This window comes from Raphanus sativus, chromosome 5, assembly GCF_000801105.2.
Source record: "Raphanus sativus cultivar WK10039 chromosome 5, ASM80110v3, whole genome shotgun sequence".
Lineage (NCBI taxonomy): Eukaryota > Viridiplantae > Streptophyta > Magnoliopsida > Brassicales > Brassicaceae > Raphanus > Raphanus sativus.
In genome coordinates, this window is record NC_079515.1 from 21165178 (window position 1) to 21187423 (window position 22246).

General features: G+C 39.0%; 7 protein-coding genes and 1 non-coding gene across 10 annotated transcripts; 4 read left to right on the forward strand and 4 right to left on the reverse strand.

Annotated features, from left to right (window-relative positions):
* Window positions 1-439: 439 nt before the first annotated feature.
* LOC108860603 (protein unc-13 homolog) lies at window positions 440-4709 on the reverse strand. The gene is made up of 6 exons (XM_018634469.2): window positions 3851-4709; window positions 3108-3769; window positions 2500-2713; window positions 1974-2429; window positions 1719-1905; window positions 440-1529 (listed from the first exon to the last, which is right to left on the reverse strand). Exons 1-6 carry the CDS (start codon window positions 4439-4441, stop codon window positions 550-552), a joined length of 3090 nt encoding a protein of 1029 aa, XP_018489971.1. The 5' UTR covers window positions 4442-4709; the 3' UTR covers window positions 440-549.
* A 970-nt stretch (window positions 4710-5679) lies between these two features.
* Window positions 5680-5799, reverse strand: LOC130495403 (U5 spliceosomal RNA). Its single transcript, XR_008934673.1, has one exon. It is a non-coding gene; the product is annotated as a U5 spliceosomal RNA (small nuclear RNA).
* Window positions 5800-5956: 157 nt separating this feature from the next.
* Window positions 5957-7296, forward strand: LOC108857020 (60S ribosomal protein L23). The gene is made up of 3 exons (XM_018630939.2): window positions 5957-6103; window positions 6205-6489; window positions 7010-7296. Exons 1-3 carry the CDS (start codon window positions 6091-6093, stop codon window positions 7132-7134), a joined length of 423 nt encoding a protein of 140 aa, XP_018486441.1. The 5' UTR covers window positions 5957-6090; the 3' UTR covers window positions 7135-7296.
* A 2730-nt stretch (window positions 7297-10026) lies between these two features.
* On the reverse strand, window positions 10027-11562 carry LOC108857388 (uncharacterized). Of its 2 annotated transcripts, none has more exons than XM_056985992.1 (5): window positions 11031-11562; window positions 10774-10946; window positions 10582-10696; window positions 10348-10502; window positions 10027-10258 (listed from the first exon to the last, which is right to left on the reverse strand). In XM_056985992.1, exons 1-5 carry the CDS (start codon window positions 11439-11441, stop codon window positions 10210-10212), a joined length of 903 nt encoding a protein of 300 aa, XP_056841972.1. In that variant the 5' UTR covers window positions 11442-11562; the 3' UTR covers window positions 10027-10209. The 2 variants fall into 2 exon arrangements, with proteins under 2 accessions (XP_056841972.1, XP_018486873.1); XM_018631371.2 differs by having other exon boundaries at window positions 10348-10511.
* Window positions 11563-11736: 174 nt separating this feature from the next.
* Window positions 11737-14245, forward strand: LOC108860496 (uncharacterized). Its single transcript, XM_018634364.2, has one exon. It carries the CDS (start codon window positions 12324-12326, stop codon window positions 14094-14096), a length of 1773 nt encoding a protein of 590 aa, XP_018489866.1. The 5' UTR covers window positions 11737-12323; the 3' UTR covers window positions 14097-14245.
* Window positions 14246-15516: 1271 nt separating this feature from the next.
* Window positions 15517-17070, forward strand: LOC108859233 (auxin-responsive protein IAA12). Of its 2 annotated transcripts, none has more exons than XM_018633116.2 (5): window positions 15517-15915; window positions 16094-16356; window positions 16438-16555; window positions 16633-16694; window positions 16790-17070. In XM_018633116.2, the coding sequence occupies exons 1-5, from the start codon at window positions 15701-15703 to the stop codon at window positions 16837-16839; spliced, it is 708 nt and encodes a 235-aa protein (XP_018488618.2). In that variant the 5' UTR covers window positions 15517-15700; the 3' UTR covers window positions 16840-17070. The 2 variants fall into 2 exon arrangements, with proteins under 2 accessions (XP_018488618.2, XP_018488617.2); XM_018633115.2 differs by having other exon boundaries at window positions 15520-15915; window positions 16787-17070.
* Window positions 17071-18262: 1192 nt separating this feature from the next.
* Window positions 18263-19230, forward strand: LOC108860623 (membrane protein PM19L-like). The gene is made up of 3 exons (XM_018634489.2): window positions 18263-18472; window positions 18565-18742; window positions 18943-19230. The coding sequence occupies exons 1-3, from the start codon at window positions 18346-18348 to the stop codon at window positions 19187-19189; spliced, it is 552 nt and encodes a 183-aa protein (XP_018489991.1). The 5' UTR covers window positions 18263-18345; the 3' UTR covers window positions 19190-19230.
* Window positions 19231-19279: 49 nt separating this feature from the next.
* On the reverse strand, window positions 19280-21931 carry LOC108834556 (uncharacterized). Its single transcript, XM_056985777.1, is given in 11 exon segments — window positions 19280-19575; window positions 19674-19866; window positions 19966-20178; window positions 20278-20421; window positions 20575-20645; window positions 20648-20678; window positions 20978-21094; window positions 21180-21235; window positions 21366-21568; window positions 21757-21857; window positions 21899-21931. Coding segments are annotated over 11 exon segments (1278 nt in total). The 3' UTR covers window positions 19280-19459.
* Between the last annotated feature and the right edge of the window lie 315 nt (window positions 21932-22246).

Consider the following 22246-nt stretch of genomic DNA (forward strand, 5'->3'; position numbering starts at 1 on the left):
ACAGTGATCATTGAATGACTGTACTGAAAATGATTATTGGAGATAAGTTGGGAAACAAGAAGTGTATCATTTGGACCCGTAGTTACAAATCCTTAAACTTTGGTTATAACACAAACCGAAAATTACTATAATAAATTTTATTTTGAAAAGATTAATTAATTTTGATATATAATAAATTTAGATAAGTTATTTTTATAGTTAGAGATATGTTTTAAATATTGTGTGTACTATACAACTCATTAACTAAGACAACTCAATGATATTCTTATTTTCTAATTCTACGAAGATAAAAGTTAGGAGGTGCAGTTCTGAATTTTCTTTATTATTTTTTGGCGATGTTAGAGAAGACTAAATAAACATTACGGATAGCATATTCAACTCAATCAACTGTAGAGACCAAATAACATAAACATTTGAAACAAATGTCTTTTTTTTCTATTTATATGAGAGACTATATATTATACAAGGCAACGAGTATTTTATTGAAATGGTTCATTAATCATAATCCTGAAACTCATACACACGACGGATTACATCTTATGGAGACAATCATCTTCGTTTACCTAGCTGGAACGACTTCTTCAAAAACTGATTAGCAACGCGATCATCTCTATAGCAAAGAACTCGCAAGATCGTGTTCGGATCCGACCTGTTCCATCTTCCTGTCGTGGGAGGCATAGGAAGCTTTTGTCCCGTCCCGACCAAACCCATCCCGCTTGATTCACACGTCACGATGCTAAAATCTTCCATAAGCTGCTCCGTTGGTTGACTCATCAACTGTATAACTCCTTCCACCGTCTCCGCCTCCCTATCCACCACCTCTTCAGGGATCAACCCTTCACCGCAAGTGCAATAAACCTTCTTCAAACTCTCGAAGTCCTCCTCTATTAGCTCGTGGTCGCTTCGATAGAAAACTCGCGAATGTCCTCCCGCTAACAAAACAGTCAGCACCACTTCGAAAGATGCCTTCATGACCTCTCTCATCGCTAACGCTTGCGCTCGGTCCGCGAGAATAGCTGTCATTAACGTTAGGTTCTGTTTCAAGATCCGCAAGGCAGGTTTGATCCTGGCGTTAGCCACGTCTCCCGTGTAGAGACTCTCGTAGAAGACAGAGTATGAATCTAGGAAGATTAGGCGGTAAGCTGCAACCTCGGAGACATGCTGGCACGCGGTTTCGATTCCCGCTTGCGTGAAGTCGAAGTAAGAGGACGAGTTTGTCCTTTCGCGGTAGCGTTTACGTGCCGCGGGGAGGACTTTAGGGTTTAGCGAGAGGGCTTTGTTGAGGGAGTGAAGTTGAGAGCTTAGGAAGTGTAGAGTGTTGAGACGGATGTAGAGTCGTTGTGTCCCGCGGCTCGTGGAGGGACGCGGGTGGTTCCCATCGGAGATAACCGGGGCACCGCCACTGAGGTTGTTAAGATCTTCACCGGAGGCAGTACACGGTGTAGCTTTCTTCCAAAGCTTTACGAACTTGGAGTCTCTATTACATCTTGTAAGAGGAGGTAGTGTAGGAATGTAACTCTGTTTTGAACCTGTAAAGATCAAAATCAAGACCATCAGCGGTTGGATATGTGTATTTTTATATTTTGCTTTTTTTTTAATATTAGTTTTGTCTGTCGTTTATCCGAACTGAGAACCTCTGACAATGGTCAGACATATGAAATACCAACCTCTGGTTAAAAATAATTTAAAAAGAAAAACATTTTTGTTTCTCCACTCACCACAAGATGCAACGAAGGCTGTATATTCTTGAAATAGTTGTTCCAACCCTTCAGCAAGATCATGAACAAGATCCTCTGTAATCCCAATAGGGATCTCAAAGAACTCATCGATCGCATCCTTAGCTAGTTTCATCAACTCTCCAGCAGATTGTGCATAGGGCTCTGATTTTGACTTAGGGTTCCATGTCTATATAAAATGTAAAAAGATTAAATAACGTTACTTGGGACTCAAGGTAAAGATTTTGAGAAACTTACCTCAGCTTCCTTTGCTCTACTCAAGCATTCATGAACTGTTTTCAACTTCTCTTCAGTCCACTGCTTTAGAAGCCGTAATATAATCGACTCAACTTCATAAGGAACCATCTCTCTAACAAGCCCTTTGCCTCCATCATCACACTCCTCTGATTCTTCAGCCACCATCTGCACAAGAACCTTCTCAAGCTTCCCCGCTGTTTGCAGAACTTCAACAGTCTCTTTAGTGATAGTAGACCGGCCAGCTAAGTACTGCATCAACATCGAGCCATAACACTGGTGTAGCGAAACCGAAGCCACACCAGCTGCAACTGAATACCATCTTTTGAGTATAGGGCTAAAACACTCTCGCTCTCGCAAAGCAAGCTCCTCTGTTTCCTTAGCTAGCTCAAGTAACATCTTTGCCGCTTCTTTTCCTTCCTCTGCTACTGCCGTTTTGGCCTTCATGTTCTCTATCACCTGAAAACGAATATGATCTCAAGAAACCATATGAAATAAAAAAACAGAAATGACTTGTACTCCAAGTTACCTTTGAGAAAGAGTTTTTAATAGAGGCTCTTATATAGTAATCGACGCGATCCCCTGAAGAATCTACCAACTTCACATCACCTTTCTCTTGACTATTCCCTTGAGAAATCGTCACGTCTTCCCCTACAATCTTAGACGAAGACAATGCTAGTGGCAGAAGATTCTCTATCAATCCAACGTTCCCTCTTTGAAAATAGTCATGATAGCTCAACAGCCTATAATCAAACCAATGTTCAAAAAATCATTAGGCCGTTAACTATGCATTTTGTAGGAACTAACGAATAAACAGATCATATAGAGTCTAAGAAGAGCCTAAGCATTAACGAATTATTAATATATTTTTATAATCTTTACATTTATATTAAATATTTTTGTTGTTTTGGTTTAATTACAAAGTTATTTTGATCGATTATAAAAATTAGATATAAAAACTAGAAATTAGACAAATTTGTATATTTACACTTACATTATTGTTTGATTTAACATAGTTATAATAATTTAGATGAATTTAATTTGTCTCCTAAGCCGATTTTAAAAACTTTCAATCAAACATTCAGAATCTGATTAGTTCTTGTGTGATCAAGTCCATTATAAGTTGAATGGATATACCTTTTTTCAGTCCATCCTTGCATAGAAGCCAATGTTGAGGTCAAAAGCTTAACATAGAGAGCCTCACGATCAGACTTCTTGGCGTCATTGGCAACTTCAGCCAACATAGCATGAGAGGCACCAAGCAAGTCCGGCTCCATCTGAGAGGTCACAATGTACTGATGGAACAGAACCCAAGTGAAACACAAATTGTGCACAGGCCTTGTGATTCCCAGCATCGACCATGTCTTCTTCATCAGTTCTAAGAGCTCATCGATCTCATCAAGAACCAACGTCTCATCACGGATATCAAAAATAGACTGCAAAAGCGCTACGTAAAGATGAATGTTGAGAGGGTATCCATCAGACCAATGGCATACGTCAGGGTTGGTATTGCGACATGCTAAGGAGACCACAGCGTTACAGAGCGTGGACATTGTCTCTGAGGATTTTCCGGTGTCGATGGGTTTTGTCTCGCTCTGTCTGATGATTTCTCGGAGGCGCATGGCGAAGTTGTTGGTTTTGTCAAGAGGGATTGATGGGTGAAGGAGAAGACCAGCTTCAAGGACTTTAAGCTGACGTCTTTGCCAAATCTGGTACTCATGCGCATCACCAAACTCTGATGTTTTCACGTGGCGGAGAAGCTCTAAGGGAAGTATTATCGTCTCTGCTCCCCTACCGGTCTATAAAAAAACACATTTAGTTTCTTTAACTAATCTAGAAACAGAGTTTATTTCCTTTTAAGGAAAAACAGAGGAACTTACTTGGCCAACAAGCGTCCTCGTTAGGGTTTTCCGGAGCCTAGTGTCACCTTGTTCCGTTACCCTCATTTGTTGCCTCATGATTTCTGCAGAGGTTAAAGGTCGTCTAGGTCGAGAAGGCGGGACGGTCAAGAACCCAGCCCCTTGGCTAATGTGTAAGGAAGAACCACCTCCTATGCTTCCAGTACCAGGAGAGGAAGGAGCTGACTTGGCTCCCAAGGCTGTTCCTATTGTCGTCGACATTCGCCTAGAGGGAGATCTTTTAAGCATTTTCAACCCTAAGGCTCTTTTAACTCGGCTTGTTGGTGTCGTCACGACTTCTTTCCTCCCTAATGATCCGAATCCAGACCCGGATCCTCCTCCTTCTCCTTGATTGTCACCACCATTGTGCTTTGAGTAGAACGTGAGAGCAGTTCTTCCTCCAAACCCTGGTGATGATCTACACGCAGCGAAAAAGATCTCGTACGCGGTCTCGCGAATCTCATCCCGATCAAGCCCATCAAGCTTCCCGAACGGCCAGAGAAGATCAGTGTCGGGACAAACAACAGAGCCAGCCATGTCGGAAAAGGACTCCCTCCGGGAATGATGAACCATCGCGGAGGGGAAGCAGGAAGGACAAAAAAAATAGAAGAGAAGATCAGACAGGATTCAGGTCTATCAAAATCAGAGAAAGTGAGGAGAGAGACGGAGTTTCTTGGTTTTTAATAAGGAAAAGAAAATGAGAGACAGAGAGAAAATGAAGAGGTGGAGACAACTTGGAAGAAGCTAAAGGACAGCATGTTTCTCTGTCATAAGGAAGAAGAGAGGATGTGAGAAAAGTTCGGAGGTGCTCATGATATTAACTAGAATTAGCATATCTCCTATTACAAGTAACTTTTGTCAAAGCCAACTCATTTTTTTAATGTATTTTTTTCCATATTACATGACTTTGCTAACAGCAGAATCCAGCATAAAACATCAACTGCAATTTAGTTAGATGCTTGTTTTCTCAACATACCTTTTCACCTTGCTGTTGTTGACTTGTTGATGTGTTGGGAAATATAAGATAAGATTTTGGTCGTTACTCAGTATCAATGCTGTCTTTTTTTTTTGAACAACTCAATGCTGTCTAAGGCAGTTTCCTCTTCCAGTTTTGAATAGAGGAAACATATGACCTCTTGAATTTGAGAAACAATCTCATGATCTTGAAAATTTTGAGCACATAATATACACATGAATAAGTATAAACAAGTTTTCATGTTGCAGAAAGAAATATATAGATTCCTATATAAACCTGTTACATTGTTTTCATTTTTCATATAAATACACAGTTTCACAACTACATAATGGTGCAGATGCAAGAATATGTTGCTGTCTCATTCACTTCACTGCAAAAAATCAGATGAACGCATATGGGTGCATAAAACACATTGTTATATGCATTTGATCAAGGAACAAACTAAACCCCAATAACTAAAAGAAGGACAAGAACTCCCAACACATACTTTTAGTATGTAGAATCTCAAATAAAAGAGTATTAACTTGATTGAGCTAAGAAGAGTATTGAGCGGGTCACTCAAATCAGTCTGATTGGCTTTAAAAAGATACAGAACTGGCAGGATGACAAAAGTGTAGTATCAAGCATAGTTATCAGGTTCTACAGACAAATTAAGATTTTGTATTCCGAAGAATGCACCCTCAAAGAAACAACGCAATTTTTTACATTCAAGAGAGCAGTCAAGATACTGTGATCGATCAATGAACACATGCGATTTACGTTACACTGTTATCTTATAAACAAACAAAAAAGCTTTTACAACTACATAATGGGTTCCACTGTTAGGAGTTGATGGGTTCCACTGTTAGGTGGAAGCCCTCCAAAAATAGGCGTATGCCACTTAAGTATGGAGAGCACACGGTATTCTTTAGTAAAAGGCGAAAGAATAGTTCGCTTTGTGCTCACCACATGGCTGCGTGGTTTTAAATTGATGAGTGAAACCTCTATTTATTATAAAACTTCCGCTACTAGTCACTCCCAGTTTCCCGATGTGGGACTATGAACCAAAGACGCTATTATTGTATTTAGAAACTCTTCGTGGGCTCTAATGGGCCTTAACTATTCTGAGAGTTGGGCTTTAAACACACAAGTTATCATCTTCTTCCATCTAAAGCTGAGTGAAAAGCCCTAGCAGTATATGCGTCACTCTATTTAAAACCGGAAACCCTAATTCCCTTCTTTCAGATCTCTGCTCAAGCCGTCGAAAATGTCGAAGCGAGGTTCGTACTCTTCTTACAACAAATCAAACAAATGTCATGATCATCACCTCACTGTAGTTGCTTATATACATTGCTCTAATGGTGATTGTTTGTTTGAATAGGACGTGGAGGAACGTCGGGTAACAAGTTCAGGATGTCGCTGGGTCTTCCAGTGGCGGCGACGGTGAACTGCGCCGACAACACGGGAGCCAAGAACCTTTACATCATTTCGGTGAAAGGGATCAAAGGTCGTCTTAACCGATTGCCTTCTGCTTGCGTCGGAGACATGGTGATGGCCACCGTCAAGAAGGGAAAGCCTGATCTCCGTAAAAAGGTTATGCCAGCTGTCATCGTTAGGCAGAGGAAGCCATGGCGCCGAAAGGATGGTGTCTTCATGTACTTCGAAGGTAAATAATGTATATACTTGGGGTTTTATGTCTGATCGTTAGCTTGTTTTGTTTTGTAATGTCTCTAAGTTATGTTGATTGATGTTTCCAGACTTGGTGTCATATTCACCGACACGTTTTAGAGGGTGTTATTATGCAAAACAGTTCTGGTAAACTTAAAATGTGTTCCATCGTTACAGATGCTATGATGGTTAAACGCTTGTATCTGCTCCATTAGAACTCGAAATTTCTATTCTTTGTGGAAATGTTAAAGTATTGTTAGTTGGATTGGTGGATATTCTATGACATTGTGTCTCAGGCTTAAGTCAAGTATCCACCGACACGTTTAGAGGGTGTTGATACGGTTACAAGTCTGGGAAACTTAATTGTGTCCTTCGTTACAGATGCTTTATTTGCTTGAACGCTTGCTTCTGCTCCATATGGACTCTACATTATCACTCACTACTTGATTATTGTTTTTTTTTGTAGCTGTGTAAGTAAATAAATACTAATTTTGGTGACTTGTTTGTACATTGGACAGATAATGCTGGAGTCATCGTCAACCCCAAGGGAGAAATGAAAGGTTCTGCGATCACTGGTCCCATTGGTAAAGAGTGCGCTGATCTCTGGCCGAGGATTGCTAGTGCTGCCAATGCCATTGTCTAATGATCAGTGCAATTACTAGTCTGTCTTTGCTGGTTTTTGATTATCATTCTAAACTTTGTTGGTGTTTTAAATTATATCAAAACAAATTTGAGAATTTTGGTAAAATGTATTTTGATATCCTGACAATACGACATTCAATTATCTTGGTTATTTTTGAAACAATATTTGTCACTTAAAAAAGATTTACAGTTCGTAAGAATTGGCAACTTAGGCCATCATTATCGGCGCTTCTTAATGGAGTTGCTTAGTAATAATGACCCAAAAAATAAATCAAAATTAGGGAAAAAGCTAAGAGCATGATTATTGTTTGGTCCTTGTGTAAAGTCCTTAATATTCATATATGTATATGCATATATAAATAATAAGGACTTTACACAAGGACCAAGCAATAATCATGCTCTAAGGACGTGTCTTAATTAAGAACTTTTCGACAACGTCCTTAAGGGGCACGTGGTGTAATGAGATAGGTTTACTCTTCTCCAATCCTCTGAGACTTGATCTCTTCTCCCCCGTCCATAGCCAATTTTCTCCTCTTGATGCCAAAGAGTAAGTCTGTCTCCGATCCCCAATTTCTCTTCTCCAATCCTCAATTTATCACAATCACAAAACTCACTTCCTTCACTCTGTTACAGATTCTTCCTCTGTGGGCACACGATTCAAATTTTGGCTCAAGCTCGAATATGGGTTTAGTGTAATAAAATCGATTTTAGTGAGAAAAATCTGGTGAGAGGAACCGTGGAGGATTCATAAGGAAGGAAATATGAGGAGGCGGAGGGTAGCTAGAAGGAGATTGTTGAGTTGGATATAGCTTCTCCTTGCTTATTTCTCTGTTGCTGGATTGGTTCTATTCATGGTTCAGCATCGTTATCAACAACAAGATCCATCTCAGCTAACACTTGTATGTCTTCCTCTCTGGTCTTTATTCGAAGTTTTTTTTTTAGTTTCTTAAAAGCAATGTATTGATTGCTGAGATTGAGTTTTGCTCTAATGATCATCTGCTCATGATCTCTGCTCTCTATCTCTTTCTGAGCACATGATCTGAGAATGTATTAGTTCGTTGTTCTTATGATATAGTTTGGTCTTTTTATGTGTGCAGGCAAGTGAAACGGATTACATCACGTATGAAGAGGTATGTGTTATGCTAGTCACTAATAAATGAACGTGTTACGTTCTTTACATAGATAGAGAAATCTTGGTTTTGAATGATGATATAATATGTAGAGTGATGGTTTGCACGGCTATAGAAATGTTCCCTTTGAAGTTGCTTTTGTGTTGATGATTTGGATTATATAGGAAGCTTTATTGGAGAAGATTAGGTCTGAGAAGTCAAGTTCAATGTATTTTTCATTCTCGGTTGGAAAATTTATTAAGTGGTATGTGTCTTGCGATAGCTCCTATGGAGTCCTAGTAGAATGCGTGTCCAACTTCAACTTTTGAATCCTTCTTTATATCTCTGCTAGCATGTTGATGTTTGTTTCCAAAAAAAAAGAATAGAACTTGATACATTTTGTAGTCACAGAGAAGTGGTTTTCGTATGAATATGTATCTCACCGAAGCCTTATTTTTTTGTTGTATTATGCTGCAGGTAGTTCAGCTGAACAAGTTTGATTATAGACTTTCAAACAAGTTGAGCGATGACTGCAAAAGCTAAGATGTAGAGTAAATTACCATGCTCTTTGGAAATCATTAGTTCTCTTGCTTACTGTTTTTTTCTTCTTGTAATGATACTAAGGTGCCGACTGGTTTTCCCGCTACCACCCGCAAACGCAGCTTTTGCGGTTTATAGCGGTTGTTGGTGTTTCGAAACAATCACAGAAAACGCTACAAATCGCTTCAAACCGCTCCGAACCTCCTAAAATCAAAAGCTGGTTCCAGCTAGCGTTTGCGGTTGCGGGCGGTTGCGGGAGGGTAAAATTTTTTTCTTTAAAAACAGAATAAATAAAAATAATACTAAAAATATCCAATAAAAATTTTCAATTGAAATAATAGAAATTGTAAAATGTATTCATATTATATTTCAATTTATATTATAAAATTCAAAACTAAAATATTTTCTATAAATTTTTAAAATTGAATAATATGATTTTATAAATATAAATTTTATATTTATCATATTATTATGATTTTTAATATTTTTATAATTACATAAAATGTAAATATTGTTAAATTATTTTTTAACAGATGTTGCGTTTTGTAGTTTACCAGTCATAAGAGTCCCGCAAACGCAACAATTTCTAACAGCTATACCAGTCGTACAAATCTCTAAAAAACGCTTAAAACCGCAACCACCCGCACCCGCAAACTCCCGCAACCGCAACCGCAACCGCTGCGGTTACACCAGTAAGAAACAACATAAATATCTACCAATAATCTGCATTTTTTCTAATGTCCTTCACATTGTTTCTTAACTTCAGAATAATAATAAAAAAACCTAAGAACTCTAAAATTTGTCCTAACAATAATGTTGCTCTTAGAAACATGTTTTTGTTATATAATAGTACACAATATAAAAAGGGAGAAAATTTTCAAAGACCAAATTGTAATGATCATGTAAGAAGTAAGTTATCCGACTACAGTGTCCTAAATTGGGTTACGCGGATAAAATAATGGGCCTAATCGAAGAAACAATTCCTTTTGTCGGTAATATAGAAAAGGTTGATCAAAAATGAGCAAGAATTAATAAAATATTGGGTATAAAAGAATTTACATGTACCAAGATTATAGGGAATATTTATTCAAATTCTATATGTAAACTTATCTGAATACATTCCTTTAATCATATTCCTTCAGTTTCAAATTAATCTATATTTTAGATTTTTCACACTTATTAATAAAACACATTAATTCTTAGTATTAACTGTATAGTTTTGTGGGATTAACTTTTTCCCATAATTTTCAACCAATCGGAATTTAATAAATGCAATTAATTTTCTTGAAATTTACAATTTATGGGTAATATCTATTAAAAATTACATTTCTGAAAATACAATACATAAACGGGAATGAGTGAAGCTGCATATAAACCTGAGACGTTTCCCTCATCTGGAGATATCTTCTTCTTCTTCTTGATAATCATCACTCTTCTATTTCCCATAGGAACCGAGCGTACTCTCCAAGTATAATGCTGGCCAGACAGAGAAGAAGATAATGGTCGCTTTCAAATGCGGAAAACACGAGGATTTTGCGTAAGAGACATGTCATTTGTAACTGTACCTGTCATTTGGAGAGGCTTCAACGGCCTTCTCGAAGTAGAACAAGGCCTTGCCATGGTCATTCTTGATACTCCAAAACGCTTTCGCATATCTGCATAACGTTTCTCCATCCTCTGTTTCAGACAACCTTGAACCGTGTTCTCCCGCTGTCTCGGACTTACTTTCCTGGACAAAAACAAAACCTGACATTAGAAACTTTCTACTTTTAGCTAAAATGTCTACAAATGTCACAAACCTCAGAGTCTTCTTTTCCTAGCCTGGTTGAGCCTTCAAAAGAGTCACCATCTTCATCATCGTCATCTTCAGCATCTATCGCCCAGAGGAAACTAGCATATGCTGCAAGCACATTGCTGAAACGAAAGAAAAAACATACATTTAGAATAATTATTTGTCACATGGTGTGACCAAGATGAATGTATTAACAGACCTATCGTCAGGAGAGGCTTGAACTGCTCGTTCAAAGTAGCTTGAGGCTTTAACTTCATCCTGGTGAAGCTTCATCACTAATCTACCGTAGTTTGCTAAAGCTACTCCATCGCTAGGCTCAACTACAGTACATTTATGATAATACTCTTCTGCGCCATTAAGATCTCCTTTGTACTGTTTTTAGGATTACAAAAAAACTTGCCATTAATAGAAACTACTTCAAAACAGAGTCATTATGGTTGGAGTAAATCAAGATACCTCCAAGAAACTGGCATAATTTTTGAGAAGCAAAGGATGTGATGGATACTCATCGAGCATTCTCTTATAATATTCACCACAACTCTCATCATCAAAACTAGGTAAATCGAATTTGATCTCTTTACCATACAAATCGAACTTATCAATCCCACGCCCTGCAGATGAATGCATGGGAGGACTTGGTGGTCGTTCATCATCTATCTTCTTAATAACTACCTCTTCATTTCCCTGTTCAGCTTGACTGTCCTCTTCCTTGATCGAGAAGACATCGGTGATGTGCTTGGCAAAGCTGAAGCCGGCGTCAACCGAATCACCAACAGTTCTCTCCTCGATTCCACTAGCCGGATCTTCGGGTTTGAGCCCATCTCCAGATTCGCAGTAACTAGAAAGAGATGCTTCGCTCTTGAGCATCTTTATCTCTCTTAAATGCGTTCAAAGTCGTCAGCTTTGATTCAGTTCAATCCTTTTAGACCAGATGGTGGGTCGTGGACTCGTGGATTTAGAACGAGTCGTGTTATTTGTGGACATTGATATCGAGACAACGACCGAACGAAGGCAGTTTAAGTGACTCTCAGTCAAGACATGTGGATAAGATTTTCCCGGGAAAACGGCAAAGTACCAACCACCACTTAACTATTTTTTTTTCTTCAAATTTCTCTCTCGAGTTTACTTTCTTTCTATTGTAGAACTGTAAAGTTAACTTTACACGATCACTCCTTTCTGGACTTGGGTTGATGATTTGTTTAAAACAAATTATGTGACTATATAATCTTTGATAGTATATAATCCTAGGGGCTATATGATCTATTTTTGGCCATTGTATAATTTCGCATATAAGCAATCTTTACTCCTCTGTCATCATCTGAGACTGTTTTCACACTATTCACACCAATTCTTATTCTTGTTTTAGCCATGCAGCAAAAAACACGTAAACGTTGGTGCCAACTTGATTCTTAGGAGTCATCTCCTAATAAAAGCAAACGTCAGCTAAAGACACACCGCACTTCTCCTCCTAATAGACTCATTCGTTGTCTTTCTCAGAAATACAAACCCAAAATTAAACAAACAAAAAAAGGAATGGCTATTATTACCTTGCTCCCACCATTGACCAAACAATCTACCTCTTCTTCATTCACCATCCGACTTCTCAGAATCAAGAATCAAGAATTGCGAGAGAGAGAAACATCTAATTGTTCCTCTCGCAATTCTCCTCCTCTTTCACACCTCCTCCCCAAAAAAAAAATGCATCCAAAAAAAAAACATTGAATTGAAAATACAAACTCTTTGATCACAATGTCGATGATGTTTCCATCGTTTCAGCTCCTAGAGCTGAACATAATCTCAGCTCAAGACTTAGCTCCTGTCGCCCGCAAGATGAAGACATACGCTGTTGCATGGGTCCACTCCGAACGTAAACTCACCACGCGCGTTGACTACAACGGCGGAGCAAACCCAACGTGGAACGACAAATTCGTATTCAGAGTCAACGAAGAGTTCCTCTACGCCGACACATCCGCCGTGGTCATCGAAATCTACGCCTTGCATTGGTTCAGAGACGTCCACGTAGGCACGGTCCGTGTCCTGATCAGCAACCTCATCCCACCCAACCGTCGTCCAGGATACAGAACCAGCAACAACGAGTACCGTCGCACGCCACCCACCCAGGGGATGAGATTCGTAGCGCTTCAAGTTCGTCGCACCTCGGGCCGACCTCAGGGGATATTGAATATCGGTGTTGGAGTGCTCGATGGTTCCATGAGAAGCATGCCGCTTTACACGCATATGGACTCGTCTGCCGTGGGGTATAGAGACTTGCTTGGTGAAGAGGATCGTCACCTACAGCATTTGCATCTGAACAGCAACAAAGGGAGCTCTAAGAATCCACAGTCTCCCACGACCTCGAGGCAGTTCCAGTCTGTTGTCTCGAGGCCGGAGCTACGTCGTACGAAGAGTGATACGAGCTCGATGGTTGTTTCTGATCTTTTAAGCAGAGCTGAAAGGAGCCGTTTGGCTACCAGAAAGCCAGCGAGTGCAGTTGCGAGCAGCGAATCTGAAGCTGTACCAACCACGACGGACTCTGACGACGCTTACACACCTCCAAGCGACACACGTAACGTTCCGAGGCAGAGATACGACTCGTCAGATCTCACAGAACCATCAACGAGGGTGAAACCAAACTTGGTAGCGAGTCAAGAACCTCCTACGACTTACGGTTCGTATCATCAGTCACGTAAAACGCCGAGAAAGACACCAATGCACGAGAAACAGAGACAGGTTAAAGACTATAACCGAGGCAGAGCTTCACCGTACTTATCAAGACACGGAACACCGTTGAGATCAAACATCGTATCGTCAACTCCCATGCAACAACCTAATAACGGAGGTGGTATTAGATCAACTCCAATGAGATCAAACATCGTCGGAATGTCACCGATGCGTCCCAACATGGTCGAACTAACTCCCATGCAGACTCCGAGACGGTCCAACATGTACGGAACAACTCCAAGGAGGTCCAACATCGTTGGCTCCACTCCGATACGTTCGAACTACAAGGCTACACCGATGAAGTCGGCTCATCACGATTACGGTACACCGATGAGGTCAAACCTAGCCGGGAGGAGGATCATGACAGACTCGGAAGCGAAAGATAAATCTCACGAGACGGAAAGCTCGATACTCAGTGACTGGAGCGTCGACGACTCTAGCATCGAAGGAGCGCGTTCGAAGCTCGAGATGTGGAGGACGGAGCTACCGCCGCTGTACGACATTGGGTCAAGCCAAGTAAGCAGCACAGATTACGACGGTTCGGTTGTTTATGCCGCCGGTGGTGGTGGTGCCAACGGAGGAAGAAGTTCTAGACGGAAAACTCCGGCGGGGAAAAACGTTAACCGCCGTCATAGTTCCGAAGGTAACGGTCTTTTCTCGTGTTTCAGTAAAATTTGCGGCGTGGAATGCAGTTTCGTATGCGGCGGCGGAGGTGGTGGTGCTGCTGATGAGTCGAAGAAAGGTGGGGGTGGTGGTCGCGTGCACCGCACATACTCTGCTGATGATTTGAGCTCTTTATGATTTTATTTATGTTCAATGTTTTTTTGGACCGATTGATGTTATTATTTATTTTTCTTTTGGGGGATGAGAAGGTGAAAAGGAGCGGGAGTGAATTATGCAACAGTGTTTCTAGTAAAAGAAATGTTAATCTTATCACTGTTGATGAATTATCTCATATGGTGCGTGCTAATCTTGTTTTACATTATTAAAAAGAAAAAGAAAATGTTTGCAAACTAGAGAAAACTGTGATAGTATCAGAGTAAAACTTTATACACGAATGAATGCAACATAAAACTACTATTCACATTCTTTAAAAAAAAAACTACTATTCATAACTTAATATACTGAGTTTATTTGAATATAGGGATCTCAGCATTTCATATGTATGTTATAATTTAGTTTATCTATTAGTGCTAAATATGTTGGTAATTAACCCACTATAAGAGCATTTTTATTAGTTAGTATATAATTAATAATTAAATATTATTAGTGAACAATAATAATCACAATGTAACATTTTTGTTACAAATATTATTAGTTTTAATACAATGTAATTAATAATTAAATTTTTAATCATAAAGATGAAACGAACAAATCACCTTGTGACACATCGCATCAAAATATCTTTAACATTTTTGTTGAGCTTTTCGCAAGCCTATTTCACTCTCTTTTTCTCACATTTTTTTACTAGTTTTTTTTTATTTTTTATGCTTAGATACTTTCCTAAAACCTTCAATGAGGTTGTCCTAAAATGTCAAGATATTTTTTTGTAATTAATCAGACTTTACGGTAAACTGAAAAAGACCAAAGTCTCTGGGCTAAAGATACAGAGATGGATCAATATATTTGAAAAACATAAAAATCAAGCCATAAGGCCCATAACTAAACATATTTGTTTCATAAATGATACAACCATGTAGCCCCACTCAGTAATGATTTTAATCTCCACCAGATCGATCGATCAGAGCATGGGACTATTGTACTCCCTTGATAATGATTTTGATTAAAAGTTTTATTTCCACAAAGCCAATTGCATCTGCAAAAAGTTTTCAAAGGATCATCAAACATCATGATGATGAATATCTAATCACCACGATTTTATAATAATGATGTCCTTAAAACAATGACTTCACATCCGAAAGCATTACTCTACAATATGTATAGCAGCATTTTACATCAAAAACAAATACAAGTGGGAACCAAATAAAAACGTTAGCCAATATTATAACAATTTGTTTATTGCACACAACTGTAAACAAGGTTCTTGGGACTCTCTTTCTGTAGCTCTGCTTGAACCAGCAATAACGCAACGAGAGCACGACAGGTTTGATGAATGTCGGGGAAGTTAAAGTATGAGAAATTAATATTTAAACAAAAGACAAGACTTTGGTTAGAGAAATAGGCATTATGTTGGTAATGGTCATTACAAGACAGATGGGTCCCAGCTCTCTCCGATACTCTGCTTTCATCATCTCTTTGTGTCTCTCTCTCAAATAAAAGACAGAAGAAAACCCTAAATACACACGCGCTCTTCTTTTGTCATCATCTGTGTCCTCAAGCCTCTTCTCTTGGACGGTTCTTTGAAAGACCTCTCTCCCTTTAACATCTTTGGATTCTCAATTAACATGCGTGGTGGTGGTTCAGAACTGGAGCTAGGGAAGAGTAATCTTCTCCCGGCTGAGAATGAGCTGGAGCTGGGACTGGGACTAGGGCTCAGCCTCGGCAGCGGCGCGTGGAGAGAGCGTGGGAGGATTCTGACGGCTAAGGATTTTCCTTCTGTTGGGTCTAAACGAGCTGCTGACTCTTCCTCTCACCAGGGAGCATCTCCTCCTCGTTCAAGGTTCTTCCTTTTTTTCCTTTAATCAATAAAGCTCACAACTTTTTTGGTTTGTTATAGCATTCCTTGAATCAGAACTTAAGTATTCGAAATGTTGCAAAATTAATGATTATGCTAAAGATTAGCTTCATAGTATTAATGATTGGGGAGGGAGTAAAGGAGTGAACTTTGTTGTTAGCAGTCAGGTTGTGGGATGGCCACCAGTTGGGTCACACAGGATGAACAGTTTGGTTAACCACCAAGCTGTGAAGGCTGCCAAAGCGGAAGGAGAAGAGGTGAAGCAGAAGAATAAGGATGAGCCTAAAGATGTCTCAGTTCATGGTTCAGGGTTTGTGAAAGTGAACAAGGATGGAGTTGGTATAGGCAGGAAAGTGGATATGAGAGCTCATTCTTCTTATGAAAACTTGGCTCAGACGCTTGAGGAAATGTTCTTCGGAATGACAGGTCAGTACTACTGCTTATACTAATAATCTTTTTCGACAATGGAGTTGGGAGATTGACATTTGATATCTTGAAAATGGTCAGGTGCTACTTGTGGGGAAAAGGTGAGACCTTTAAGACTTTTAGACGGATCATCAGAGTTTGTACTCACTTACGAAGATAAGGAAGGAGATTGGATGCTTGTAGGTGATGTTCCATGGAGGTAAGAATCGGAAAATGGCTAGAATATATTAGTCTCTATTAAGATCTTAAATCATTTCACCTTCTTTTTGTTGTTAGAATGTTTATCACTTCGGTTAAAAGGCTTCGGATCATGGGAACCTCGGAAGCTAATGGTCTTGGTATGTTTTAAAAGATCATCATCTTCTTGTTTCTTTATTTCTCTTGTCGACTTATTAAAAAAAAAATCTGCATTGAAACATTCTTAATGCAGCAGCTCCAAGACATCAAGAAGAGAAGGATAGACAAAGAAACAACCTTGCTTAGCTTCTCTTCAAAAGCTAGGCATTGACATGGTTTTTTGGTTTGGCTAGTTGCTCAATAAGTATACATAAAAGTCGAAGCTTAGATTTGATATGTTAATCCTAGATTTCGGATATGGTTTTTTCCTTTAGGTCAGTTCAGTTCTTGGTCGTTTTCTTCCAGTTGTTTCTCGGCGAGAATAGTCTTTTATATGTAAATAGTTGAAGCTATCTAATGTGATGAGAGTTCTGTTTCCTTGTGGTGGCTCTTCTTGATTCCTGAGGAATTAAACTCACTTTCCTTACCATGATTTTCCATGTTTCTACTGTCTTTTGGTGTTTCGATCAACGCGAAGTCAGAACGTCTTGCAACAAACAGAGTAAAATGTTTATGAAGATCATATTTACCAACAAAAATGTTTGCAACATTTTTTAATCCGATAGAATTGATCTAATAAATATTCAAAGCATAATGTAGAAGAAAAGAAAAAAAAAAGAATGGATCATAATCATCATAATCAATGGCGTAAGAGGATTTTCCTTCAAGAACGCCACACAGCGCGTGATCTTGAGAAAACCGGTGGAGTTTCATCTTCCAAAACATCATAAAACACCATTACTCCTCAAAAAGATATTAGATTATCATAAGATTCATAACTACTGCTATTTAAGATCATTTAACATTACAAGTCTCAGAAGATACTCATCAGTCATCATGATAGTGTCATAGACAGACAAAATGTCCGAAATGTAAAAGAAGTAGAAAGGAAAAAGATCTGAAATGTTAGCAATGTTAACCCTCACAAACTTGTTTACACATAAACATACTCAGTTATCGTTATATGAAGACACCTGTTTTTCCTAAAAGAAAATACCAAAAATTCCGGACCAACATTTGTAATTCTCTCCGGTCCGTATTATTAACACAATTGTCAGAGGTATTTCTAGTTGCATTAACGCCCTGACCTTGGATGATACAACCTAACCTATTATATACGGTCTGAAGCTAAGGTTGCCTATTATGCAGCTCCAGTTTACGAACTATTGTGGCCAGTACTAATTATATAACTTCGACTGCAAGTTAGTTTCCTTCTTTAGAAACTAAACAAAGAATAAGAAGCCACGTTGAAGATAGTCGGTTGCTTTAAACAATTGCTGACAAATTAAACTTACTTACTACCAATATATGGTAGCCTCCGACATTTAATAAAAATAAAAGCGCAAGGGGATAACATAAAATAAATTAAAGCACTTGGAGATTCGAGTTCGATGACAACACTGGTTATATATCCAAGTACCCAACACTTTGGTACAACCTCACGACACGTGTTCCACCACCTGTAACCAGCTGAACACTGAAGGTCCTCTGTGCATGACACGTGTTCTTCGCCAATAAACCGCCCTAATCTTTGATTATATAACCATGCTCGTTACACTCGATCATCACCGAACAAGTAAAAGCTTTTGTTTGGATTTGGATAAGAGTGACAAAGAAGTAAAAAAACACAGAGAGCTTCAAGGGATTCGAAAAATGGCGACGGTCGGAAGAAACATAGCAGCACCATTACTGTTCTTGAATCTGGTTATGTACCTCATCGTACTTGGTTTCGCAAGTTGGTGTATTAATAAATACATCAACGGCCAAACTAACCACCCAAGTAGACTAATTCTCCATCTCTCTCTGTTTATACAAATGTTTAATCATTGGGTTGTTACTAATATATGATCTTTCTATCAAAAATTTAATTAGGTTTTGGAGGGAACGGAGCAACGCCATTCTTCCTGACTTTCTCGATCTTAGCAGCTGTTATAGGGATAGCCTCGAAGTTGGCTGGAGGTAACCATATAAGGTTCTGGAGGAACGATAGTCTTGCCGCCGCAGGGTCTGCCTCTATCGTTGCATGGGCCGTTACCGCTCTTGCCATGGGGTAAATTTATCATATATTGTTACCAAAAGTTTTATTTATCAAATCTAGTTCATGGACATTTTCCCACAAATTTAAAAAGGGCATACTATAAATATATGAACAAGTTATATATATATAAAGTTATCATAGACTTGAAATGGTTTATATAGTAAACAGCATGCAGATTTATAATGTAGTATTCCTTTTTTTTCTGGAATAAGGTTGGCGTGCAAGCAGATAAACATAGGAGGATGGAGGGGATGGAGACTGAGGATGATTGAAGCCTTCATTATAATCCTGACGTTCACGCAATTGCTCTACCTCTTGCTGATTCATGCCGGTACATTCAGTAGCAAGTATGGTCCTGGATACAGAGACACTGATTACGGTACAGGTCAAGGTCATCATGTACCAGGCACTCATGCGGGCGAGCACAAGGCCGGTGTTGGAACCCACATGCCCGTTTAGAGTCTCGTCTTGGTTTTTCATGTGATGTTTATTTGAATAATAAATTACACGATCTAAATAGGTGTTTTTTTTTACTTTCAAGTTGTGTAATAGTATGGAACCACGTTGTGTTCTTTTGATATATGGATTTGTGTGTTATATGTTTTCACTCTAAGCCTTTCAAATCAAGTGGAAAACCACATCTAATCTTACATGGTGGAAAACCACATGTAATCTTACATGGAATTGCACCGTACAAAATAACAGAACCAAGTCACAAGAGTAGACAACTTATAGTGCATGTCGGTTTGCATTGCCAGCTTCTGATTCTTGGTGACTATCCACATTTCCTTTGATCCCTTCTCGCAACTTAGCATCTTCTACGGTTGCTTCAGGATTCATCACTCCTAAAATTATAATTTAAACAGTTTAATAAATGTTACCCTCCAAGAATCTAATGTTTCTACCGTTTGAAAATAGCTTTAGATGGCTAGTCAGCACAAACCTGGTTTCTTCTTCTTCCTTGAAGATCTTCTAGAATTGTCATCTGAACCTGCACCGAGAAAAAGACTGCTATACTTCTCCAAAACCCTTTCTTTCTCCTCAACCATTCCTAAAAGCTCGTAAGCATCCGCCACTAACTGCACAATATGTTTATCCGGAGGCTTACGGTCATACCTCTCCAGATCCCTAAACAACTTCATAATCCCACCAACAAACACGAGTTTGATACCAGAACGGTGAGGAGATATATAACTTTACCTAAGAGAAAACAGCAAACGAAGGACTTAACATACCTTAACAAGCTCTTGTAGCATGTTGTTCCGGAAATAAATGCGAATCATTTGTAAGCATAGCTGCCAAGGCACAGAGTGAAGATCATGCCCGATCTTCTTACGCCAGATAGCATGCGCCTCTTCTGCTCTACGATCCTTATCCAACGCCCTTATCAACTGTCCGTATGTCCCCATCGTGTTCCCTTGTCCCTTGCTAAGGATCCACTTTATTACCTACAAATAAGAGGGTACGTACTTCAGTATTGATTTGATCACTGATGGTTCACTAGTCCTCCTAAATAAGAGAAAAGAAGGGTGAGAGTGAACACAAACCTGAACCATACGATGCCACTGATGTTCCTTTTCAAGAATAGCTATAACTCTTTTGAGGGAAGCAATGGGGAAATTGCGTTCCCAAGCAACCCAAGCGTCTAGAGCTCCATAAACCGCCTCTTTATCATCTTCTATATCAAGTAGCTGCATAGTCCAGCAGCTCGTATTAAGGAGGGTTTTTTATACAAGATAAGAACAACAAACCAACAAGGATATGGATAATTCTTATCATCGACAAGACTGTTAGAAAGGCAGAAAGGAATATTAGCTTTAGAGTGTTACAAATTTTCAGCTTACGGTGTTGACAAGAAAGTTAATTTTATCCTTCTTGGGTATGTTCTCTCCAAGTTGATGCTTCCTAGGGTTTCTTTCTTTGATGAATCCACAACACCTTGCTCATCCTACATCAAGAATGAAAAAAATATGCATCCCATTACACACGATCAATTCTCAGGACATTGCTAACAAAATAGTACATGGATCATTAGAAAGAAACATCAGTTCTGTGATTGGCTTATATGAATCTACCGAGATGTACAAGGCACTGAATGAGAACAAAAACATTTCAGAGTATATCTAGTTCAATATTTATAAGATGTTTTTGAAAAAAAAAAACACATAGGTTGAGCTTACACTAGGAGTAGTAGAGTAGGGAAACGAACACAGAAAAGCCAAATCTTGAGTGTATACGATCTTGTACCTCAGTATCCAGAGAAGGTGTATGTGAATCAGCCACAAACTGATAGCTCATCGATTGGACCCTTAGAAAAGCGGGCTTGTATGATTGGTTCCCCTGAGAAACAGCACATTGAGATGTCTGTAAACATATATATAATCTTTAAAAATCAATGTTTTAGCGTTTAATTGCGGGAAAAAAAACATTTAAAAGATGAAAACTTTACCCGGAGAAGACGATGAAATGGACGAGTAAGCGTGTGAAGATTACTTGCTTGCTCACCTACTACAAAAATTAGAGTTTTAATCATTACAAAGAGATACAACAGTTCATACCCAAAATGAACAGCTCATACAAATTTTTTTAAAAAGAGAGATGATGACAACTCAAAAACAGTGTTGTGTGTACTAACCACCATTACATCCTCCTCCGGTGAAGAGATTCCTTGCGGCGGGAATAGTAGATAACGGCGTTGATAGGTTAACGGTTGCTCTAGTAACGGCGCGTTTCAGAGGCGTTTTAGGTATCAGACAACTGAAACCGCCATTAGTGAGGGAGGGAGGGAGGGAGGGAGGGAGGGAGGGAGGGAGACGGAGGCGTAGCCTACTTAACGCCCTTTTAATAAAATAAAACCCATTGGGTATACAATTGGCCCATTAACAACTAAGATGTCCAACAGCCTTTGCTTCTTTCTTTTTTTTCTCTCTCTCTTTGATCCCTAGAAATCGAGATTATATAATAAACAAGATCAGTTTAATTAAACTAATGGAACCGATACAAAGAGTTTGCTATTATCATCTCACATCTTGTCGATGGAATCGAGAGGGTAATCTAGAAATTGCATAGTTTCATGATTATATGTGAACACAACATCATCCCTTTTGGAAACCGATGAAATCTCCAACTGCATGCAAGAAAAGGACTTTGAACATGTGACTATATTACTCTCGAGTTCGTAGAGATCTCAAAAGCTTTCATTTTGTTTTAGTATATCCAAAAGGGTTAAATCACTCTCATCTTTTCAAGACTTGTTACTTGCGGCCTTGCGGTCAAGAAACCTGAGGCCGGAATTTAATCTATGTAAAACAAGTTTTGTATAGTATATGAATTTATTATGACATCGGAGACAACTGACTGGGCCAATAATTTCGTTTAACAAAAACCGCAATACTTAGATAACTACTCATGAATGCTTAACGATCAAGCCGGTTTGTCTTTTGGTCCAAAGACGCTTATAAGATGCATGAACTGACTTGTATAGAGAATTATTTATTTATTTGGGTCAACTTTTAG

Excerpts from the sequence above, each read along its gene's own strand:
- LOC108860603 (XM_018634469.2), bottom strand. The coding sequence starts at position 4,441 with ATGGTTCATCATTCCCGGAGGGAGTCCTTTTCCGACATGGCTGGCTCT. Across the intron at positions 2,714-3,107 it reads CAAGGATGGACTGAAAAAAG|GCTGTTGAGCTATCATGACT; the intron begins GTATATCCATTC and ends GTTTGATTATAG. Across the intron at positions 2,430-2,499 it reads TTAAAAACTCTTTCTCAAAG|GTGATAGAGAACATGAAGGC; the intron begins GTAACTTGGAGT and ends ATTCGTTTTCAG.
- LOC108857020 (XM_018630939.2), top strand. Across the intron at positions 6,490-7,009 it reads TGTCTTCATGTACTTCGAAG|ATAATGCTGGAGTCATCGTC; the intron begins GTAAATAATGTA and ends TACATTGGACAG.
- LOC108857388 (XM_018631371.2), bottom strand. The coding sequence starts at position 11,441 with ATGCTCAAGAGCGAAGCATCTCTTTCTAGTTACTGCGAATCTGGAGAT. Across the intron at positions 10,697-10,773 it reads CAAGCCTCTCCTGACGATAG|CAATGTGCTTGCAGCATATG; the intron begins GTCTGTTAATAC and ends CTTTCGTTTCAG. Across the intron at positions 10,259-10,347 it reads GAAGCCTCTCCAAATGACAG|CATTATACTTGGAGAGTACG; the intron begins GTACAGTTACAA and ends CTGTCTGGCCAG.
- LOC108860496 (XM_018634364.2), top strand. The coding sequence starts at position 12,324 with ATGTCGATGATGTTTCCATCGTTTCAGCTCCTAGAGCTGAACATAATC.
- LOC108859233 (XM_018633115.2), top strand. The coding sequence starts at position 15,701 with ATGCGTGGTGGTGGTTCAGAACTGGAGCTAGGGAAGAGTAATCTTCTC. Across the intron at positions 16,556-16,632 it reads GTAGGTGATGTTCCATGGAG|AATGTTTATCACTTCGGTTA; the intron begins GTAAGAATCGGA and ends TTTTGTTGTTAG. Across the intron at positions 16,695-16,786 it reads CTCGGAAGCTAATGGTCTTG|CAGCTCCAAGACATCAAGAA; the intron begins GTATGTTTTAAA and ends TTCTTAATGCAG.
- LOC108860623 (XM_018634489.2), top strand. The coding sequence starts at position 18,346 with ATGGCGACGGTCGGAAGAAACATAGCAGCACCATTACTGTTCTTGAAT. Across the intron at positions 18,473-18,564 it reads CGGCCAAACTAACCACCCAA|GTTTTGGAGGGAACGGAGCA; the intron begins GTAGACTAATTC and ends AAATTTAATTAG. Across the intron at positions 18,743-18,942 it reads GTTACCGCTCTTGCCATGGG|GTTGGCGTGCAAGCAGATAA; the intron begins GTAAATTTATCA and ends TTCTGGAATAAG.